Source organism: Boleophthalmus pectinirostris, unplaced genomic scaffold (genome assembly GCF_026225935.1).
Source record: "Boleophthalmus pectinirostris isolate CB_2022bp ecotype Guang Dong unplaced genomic scaffold, ASM2622593v1 HiC_scaffold_5, whole genome shotgun sequence".
Lineage (NCBI taxonomy): Eukaryota > Metazoa > Chordata > Actinopteri > Gobiiformes > Gobiidae > Boleophthalmus > Boleophthalmus pectinirostris.
In genome coordinates, this window is record NW_026571404.1 from 25,109,304 (window position 1) to 25,117,661 (window position 8,358).

Genomic DNA, 8,358 nt, shown 5'->3' on the forward strand with positions numbered 1-8,358 from the left:
GTGAATCATGAATTTTGTACAAACACTTGTTTACTGTCCAAACATGTTTAGGCTAATACATTTAAAATGTAACACTCCTACAAAGTTCACATTATATAGGCAAATTAAATAACAGCCAAACTTTAAAAACACGGTCTGTACTCTAAACTCTAAAATAGTCATGTCCTTTCCCCAGTGACCAAAGACCAGCTGTCCCCAGCTGTCCCTCAGTCATAGCGAGGCTGAGGCTCCATCCTCTTCTGTCTCTGACAGCGATCAGCTGTTAACGCTGACCCTCTGTGCATATCATGTCACTGTACCAAGTCTTCAGTTTATGCCATGTCCATCTCCATGTCCCCACTCTGACCTGTTGACTCATCCTGAGCAGAAGACAGAGGTCCCATGGACGGACAGTGTGGGCGTGTGGACTGGAGCCCTGTGGTGTCGTCTGTCCCGGATATGTCTGTGGGAGTGGTTTGGGACATGAGTCCCTCTTCACACTGCACGCTTGACGTCCCTCCACCTGCTCATCAAACAGAAATACAAATCTGTTAGTGTTGAAACATTTGGACCTGTAGTGGAGATATGAAGCTGTCCCACCTTCAGATCCTGATCACGTGGGTTGGAAGCCTTTTTGTTGGTAAGTCCTATTAAAAACTAAAACTTTTGGGGTAAATGCAGTGAAATTCCTGGAAATAAAAATAGCTTGGTTGTGAATTAGGACTGAGTCCTGAGTGTTTGAACAAAAAACTGTTGTATTTACTGTGATGCAGTGCAAAGATAAAATATAAAATATAACATATAACATTATTTAATGTCAAATCATGTTTCATTTCAGTTTAATGGTTTAACACTCCAGCGTCATCTTGCTGAGCATAATACTGAGTGGTAGGCCTATAGTCATTTTTTTTTCTTTAGGAAATCCCTACCTTGCCATCGAATGTTCTCGTGGTATATTTACCGGCCATATATGCCTATGTCAAGAAATTCTGTGATTTTGAGACAAAGAAATGCCTGACGTCCTGAGACCTAGATCATTTTGTTTGTTTAAATAAGAATAGAGGAGCTAAAATAATGTGCCCCCCACGTCTCCTCTGGCATCTCAGATGTCATTTCTCTCTTTCTCTGCCCGGTGTTTGTCATGCATCGGCCCATGTGGAGGTATGTAGCTATGCGCAGAGCTCTTGTTGTGGGGACACCTGTCAGTTTCTGAGAGCTCAGCAAACGCACTGCGCATCCGGAGACGGTGCCGCCCACAACAGCTCTCTAACATGTAACTCCACTCTACAGTAACTCTGTTGATCATTCGGTATTTGCCAAATGTGAGAGAATGTGCCTTCTCGTGTCGCCTGCGTTTCTGTATTTAACTCGTTTACGGAGGAAGAGAGGGTAGTTTGTTTGTATTGTGGACTGTGTGATGGACAGCTGCAAGTGCCCGGGTCCCGCCTCAATCTATTTGCGTCCGCTCTGGGCACGCTGCACAGTTACATGAGACCCTTCACAGGATCTACGCACATAAGCTTAAGCAGAAGTGATGCGGAGCTGGCACCGGCCACCGGACAACAGAAACAAGAGTCTCTGGTCCTTTCAACAGAAGATACATTCAAGCCCACAGCTCTGGACCTGCCGCACGCCAAAATGTTTGTTATTAGTAGAGGTGGTCAGGGTGCATTTCATTAGTTTGAGTAACAATAGGCTGCTAGTGGTCCAATGTGTTTGCAAGTAAAGGTTGTTCAATAAAATTCTCACAGAGCACTGTGCGACAGAAAATACTGAGGCTACGTTTTAGTAAGCCTACTATCACTTTAAATAAATAACATAAAAAGACATATGTTGTTAATACATTGGGCTACTTATTTTTATGACGTTAAAGATAGATTAGAAAGATTAAAGGCATTGGTCAAAATGAAAAGACCTATCGACCTATAGGATCAACAAGTATTTAACATTCCTACTTAAATAAACTTAAGCTTCTAAGTTACTGACTTATCTCTGGGTAATACATTAATGATGCTAGATATTTTCTAAACTTGCAGTAAAAAAAAGTAATGTGGTAAGCCTATGGTTAATTTGGGCAAAATCAGCCAAAGACCACATTTGGTCCCTAGGATAGTGTAGACATACAGATAATAAATAGCAATAAATAAATCTGATGATTCTATACCTGTCCTTGATTGTTATAATTTACGTTAAAGTTCCTTGTTTTGATTTTGTGGGTTTAGTGATTAATGTCAATATTGCAGGGTCGGTTGTGAGCTCATCGGATGAGACGCGGCTGGTGAAGAAGCTGTTCACTGGGTACAATAAGGTAGTGCGTCCTGTAAACCACTTCAGTGATGCAGTGGTGGTGACTGTGGGCCTGCAGCTTATCCAGCTCATCAGCGTGGTAAGCATGGCAACACTTACCCTCTTTTCCTATATAACATGTAGAATTTATACCTGTTTGCTGTAATGTATAATTAAATACTCTAACTTATCACACTTTCTGTGTCAGGATGAAGTCAACCAGATCGTGACCAGCAATGTCCGGCTCCGGCAGGTCAGACGCATCCTCCCATCCTAATGTATAATATACTGTATCTATACATATAATATTTGTATTATTAGTATAACTTTACCTTCTTGGGTTCTTTTTAAAGACAATACAGTAAAGTGTATTTACCTTGTTGACATGTTTCGGCTGCTAGCTGCAAGCCATCTTCAGAACTGTCATCAGTGTTGTAGTATTAGTATAGTTTTTATGTTTTGTAGTACTTTTATTATCCCCATAGAGAAATTGTCCTCTGCATTTCACCCATCCTTTCGGGAGCAATGGGGAGCACATGGGGCAGTCTTGTTGCTAGGCTTGCTCAGGACTACCTTAACTGGAGGATTTTACCTATACCTATGGTGCATGTTTTTGAGTTGGGAGTGCCCACACAGAGTGCCTGGAGGAAACCCACCCATGGGGAGACAGAAAGGCCAGGCAACCCAAGGATGGAACTCAGAACCTCCTTGCTATGAGGCACGAGTGAAAGCCACTCAGCCACCGTGCCGCAATATATGTATAAAATATAATACACATTTTGACCTATCTGGTATGTCAGGAGCAGTTAGCCCTTGGAACAAAGGCACAATATAGGTTACATATAAATATACATCAGTGGTAATATAAGATAAGCATCTACCACAGAGGCCAGTTCTGCCTGTCAGGAGCAGTGCTGGTTATGGCCCGTGTTCTAACACTATGGGATCTCTATAGCAATGGATAGATGTGAATCTGCAGTGGAATCCTGATGATTACGGAGGAATAAAGAAGATCCGCGTGCCATCCACCGACATCTGGAAACCAGACCTGGTGCTTTACAACAAGTGAGAAATGCAATGTGTGTGTGAACGTGTATAGACCTGGAGAATAATTGTGGCAGATGTGAACGTTTGACTTTGAAGTACTGTATAAATTGTAAGTTAAAATGTTTAATCTCTGTGTGCTGCTGTCTCTTGGCCAGATTGCCCTTGTAAAGATATGAGTTTTAATCTAGTTAAATAAAAGGCAATATATAAAAAATTATTAAGAAAGATGGAGTAATGTGCTAATCTGTATTTCGCCCTGTGTTACAGTGCTGATGGGGACTTTGCTATCATCCATGAGACCAAAGTCTTGCTGGAGCATAATGGGATGATCACATGGAACCCTCCAGCCATCTTTAAGAGCTATTGTGAGATTATTGTGCTCCACTTCCCCTTTGACCTTCAGAACTGTAGCATGAAGCTGGGCACATGGACCTATGATGGCCGACTGGTCATTATCAACCCGGTGAGAGCTGTTTACACACAAAAGCCTTCACAAAAGCATTCCCACTATCAGACTGGCATGGTGGAAAGTATAACAAATGATAACAATTTTTTAAGTTCAACATATTGCTGAAGTAAATATAGACTATAAACAATAATACTGAAACTAATTTGCACCTCTGATATACAAAAACTCAAGAGCAGATTTAAACCAACAAAACATATTTAAATGTACAATACTTTTAAAAAACAATGAGGTGCAATAAATAAATATTAAATAAAGAATGAAACACTTAATTCTTATTTTGCATCTGTAATAAGTCATAGAAGTTATTAATCCAACATTTTATGGCTTATATCTCATCATGTAGCCAAAAAATGTCCCACTAGTGCAAAGAAATTGTACACATGATAAATACTCACTATAAATATACAAATTCGACCAGGAAGCTAGGAATCTGTGTCTCCCAAGCACTTTGGACTTTTATTATTATTTTATTATATCCTTTTATTTTATTATCATTATTATCATTTTATTTTAAATATAATTTCACTTATGTTCATATGGAAATTTGAATTGAATTGAATATTGACTCCAGAATATATTGTTCCATCTTTTATATATTGAATGATAAGTCAATATAGTCATTATCGTGACAGACCTAATTATTCCTACTATTTTCCCTTACAAAATGTATTTAGTTATATTTGAGCTATTTTGTTATACTGAGTTATAGAGGTCAACCAATATGTTGGGGGTTTTTGTTGTTCTTGTTTTTTTTACCGATTTTTTTTTTTATCAGGAGGAACCAATGGCTAACAAGGTCATCTGATATTTTAGGGCCAATGTGTAGGGCGTATTTGGATTATTTTCCCCACATTATGCTAATCATTAACTCTACCCACATTTATCACAAACCTATGAAAGAGCTGTGCTGTTACATTTTTTTAATGTCCTTTGCGCTAAAGTGTTCAAATAAGGCTTTGTGTGTACTCTTTAATGACTGAAAGGGCCCATATTATACTATTTTGTTGATCTATGTTATAATGTTGTTTCCTCATCACAAACATAGCTGGAGGTGTTGTTTTTTCATGTGGTATTACAGTTAGTACAAAAGGTCAAAGGTAACTGGAAAACTACTGCTTCATGACATAACAAGGTGGAACAGAGCATTTTGAGTTTTTGGAGCTGTAGACAAACTAATAATGCAGGATTACTAAAACATGTGTAAATGAAACACAACTCTGGGTATGATTTTGATGTGGTAACAAATTTTTTTTAACATGGCTTAAAGGTCCTAAAAGTATATCTTGCGTAATATAATTTAAAGCCTGATAGCCAATACCCTAAAAAATGCAAATGTCAGCCTGATAAATTGACCAACCGATATATCTGTCTATCTTAGTCTTACTTAGAGTTAGACAAACTTTATTGATCCACAAGGGAAATTATTCAGACACAGTAGCTCACACATCATAATAAATACAATAACAATGAGCGAAAACATAAATGGTCTTTAATCTCTCTCTAATGAGTTGTTATTTGTGTCCAGGATAGTGACCGTCCGGACTTGAGTAACTTCATGGAGTCTGGAGAGTGGGTGCTGCAGGATTATCGCAGCTGGAAGCACTGGGTGTTCTACACATGTTGCCCGGATACGCCCTACCTTGACATCACTTACCACTTCCTCATGTTGCGTCTGCCTCTTTACTTTGTCGTGAACGTCATCATCCCCTGTATGCTCTTCTCCTTTCTCACTGGTCTGGTCTTCTATCTGCCTACTGACTCCGGTATGGTCCACTAGTAACTGCTCATATGAAATAAAAGGGAACAATAAGCAAGGATATATATGCTTGCTGTCCATGAAAGGCTTTGTGATTTTTATAGATAAAGTAAAATGGAAAATAAAGTGTACAGACTGAACAACATGTTATAAATGCTTGCATGTTATAAACCCAAAACATGCTACAGGTCTCCAAGAACAGTTAATAGTCAAGGTCAATTAAATACAATCAATCAATGAACCTGTCCAGGGCACTGGTGCTAGTGGCTAGACACTTCACCCACATTGCCTAGTATGAAAGTGGTGTGTGCGTGAGTGATGATGGTAGTGGTCGGAGGGACCGTTGGCGCCGATTGGCATGGCAGCCGCGCCTCTGTCAGTCTGCCCCAGGGCAGCCGTGGCTACAACAGCAGCTTACCATCACCAGGTATAGAGTGAATGAATAAAATATGCTGAATGTAATGCTCTGTAAAGCGTCTTTGTGACAAAAATGTCTGTGAAAAGCGCTATATAAATGGGGGACTTACTTACTTATAAATGCAATACTCCTAATGACAATATAAAAATCAATATGTAATTAATTAGGTCACCACTTTGACTGGTAAAGCGTTAATGTATCAACACTTATGTAACTTATGTATAGCAATGCATAACTGATATTTTTAAGGTTAAAGGTCCTATATTACACAAATTATTATTGTGAGCTTTAAAACCATGTTATAATGCTGTTACCTTCTCAAAAACTTACCTGGAATTGTATTTTATTTTGCTCACACATGTTTGAGTAATCCTGGTTTCTTAGTTTGTCTGCATTTCCAAAGCTCACAATGCTCTGTTCCACCTTGCGGTGTCATGAAGTGGTAGTTTTTAAGTTAACGGCTACATTTTAGCTTTTGTTGAGTAGCGACTGGCAATTCCAGAGCTGAAATTACCCAAATGATTTTAGTGAAGGTGTTACCACATGACATCACAAGGTGGAATAGAGTGTTTTCAGTTTGAGAGAAGAACTCAGCCTAAATATGCAGAGTTTGTGTGTTAAACATGTGTGGATAAAGCAAAACACAACTCTGGGTATGTATTTGAACTTTAAAAGGCACAGTAAAAGAGCAAAAGGGTGACTAAATGAATGTACTCTTTATGTATCTATTGCAGGAGAGAAGATGACCCTGTCCATCTCTGTCCTTTTGTCCCTCACTGTTTTCCTGCTGGTCATTGTGGAACTCATCCCGTCCACCTCCAGCGCTGTGCCCCTCATTGGGAAATACATGCTCTTCACTATGGTCTTCGTCATTGCCTCCATTATCATCACCGTCATCGTCATCAACACTCACCACCGCTCCCCCAGCACCCACACCATGCCCAACTGGATTCGCAAGGTTTCCAGCAATTTTTTTTTACTTGACTATTTATTTACTATATTACTTTACTGAACTAAAGGTGAAAAGGTAGTGAATGTGAAAAGTACCACTACATTGCATCACAAGGTGGAACAGAGCATTTTGAGCTTTGGGGATGCAGACAGACTAATAATAAAGGATTACTCAAACATGTGTGAATGAAACAAAACACAACTCTGGGTATATTTTTGATGAGGCAACAACATTCTAACATGGCTTTAAAGCTCACAAGAATCCATTTTGTGTAATCTTTAATTACCTCTGACTTTGTTCCATGCAGGTGTTCATTGAAACCCTCCCAAACCTGATGTTCTTCTCCACCATGAAACGTCCCAGTCAAGAGATCCGGCAAAAGAGGCTGTTCCCAACTGACATGGACATATCAGACATATCAGGTATTAAGGTTTAAGCTCACCATAACTGAGATGTTACCATGGTGACTGCTGTCCTTTTTCTTAATTTGGAAGATGTCAGGTCGATGTTCTCTGTGTATCCTTCTAGTAAAACAAGATAACACTATAATTAAGATGAGACAAGACACAAGATTGAGTCCACAAGGCTGAGACCAAGATTTTGAGCAGATAATAACCAAATTGGTTTATAATTCTGACAAATTGGTTTTAAATGCATTTGTTTTATTTTCATTGTAGAACAGCTTTTAAAAACACATACAAAGCAGAGGGATGACTGAGGAAGATAAACTGGAGGTCAACACAGTGAATAATTCAAATCTGTGCATTTATAACTGGTTTAACTGAGCCATAGGCCTTTATTCAGGCTTAGATCTTCAAGTGGACTCAGAAACATTTGATATTGGTTTTACCAAGGTAGATTTGCAAGCAAAATGGAAACAAATTGAAAATAAGATCACAAGATCATTTTCTATGTGTGTGCACCCACCTTTACTATAATGATAGGACATCTCACACATGCAGAACCAAGAATCTTAACTGTACTTTCACCATAAGTGTGACGTGACAAATTAGGGCACCAGTTTTCCTGTCACTGGACATACACAGGATGATAGATCTTGCTGATTGCATTCCTCCTTGTACTTTCACATGTGCAGGTAACCCCACTCCCACCAGCATCACTTACCAGTCTCCAATCACAAAGAACCCTGACGTCCGTAGTGCCATCGAGGGAGTCAAATACATTGCTGAGACCATGAAGTCCGATGAGGAGTCCAATAATGTAAGCACACATCATTCAGTAAACAGCGTGGAGCCTCTTAAGAGTGTTGAAGTTAACTGTCTGCTGTGTTGCTGCAGGCTGCTGAGGAGTGGAAGTTTGTTGCCATGGTTCTGGACCACATCCTGCTGTGTGTGTTCATGGCTGTGTGTATCATAGGAACAATAGCGGTGTTTGCTGGGAGACTAATTGAGCTCCAGATGCAGCGTGTCCCCTGACCCTTGGGACCCCCA

The 8,358-nt window shown here is 39.5% G+C and overlaps 1 protein-coding gene across 1 annotated transcript; it reads left to right on the forward strand.

Annotated features, from left to right (window-relative positions):
* The first annotated feature begins 495 nt into the window (after window positions 1-495).
* LOC110156818 (acetylcholine receptor subunit alpha) lies at window positions 496-8,343 on the forward strand. Its single transcript, XM_020921046.2, has 10 exons — window positions 496-619; window positions 2,223-2,365; window positions 2,474-2,518; window positions 3,221-3,330; window positions 3,580-3,775; window positions 5,307-5,544; window positions 6,690-6,913; window positions 7,215-7,329; window positions 8,004-8,128; window positions 8,206-8,343. Exons 1-10 carry the CDS (start codon window positions 565-567, stop codon window positions 8,341-8,343), a joined length of 1,389 nt encoding a protein of 462 aa, XP_020776705.1. The 5' UTR covers window positions 496-564.
* Window positions 8,344-8,358: the final 15 nt, after the last annotated feature.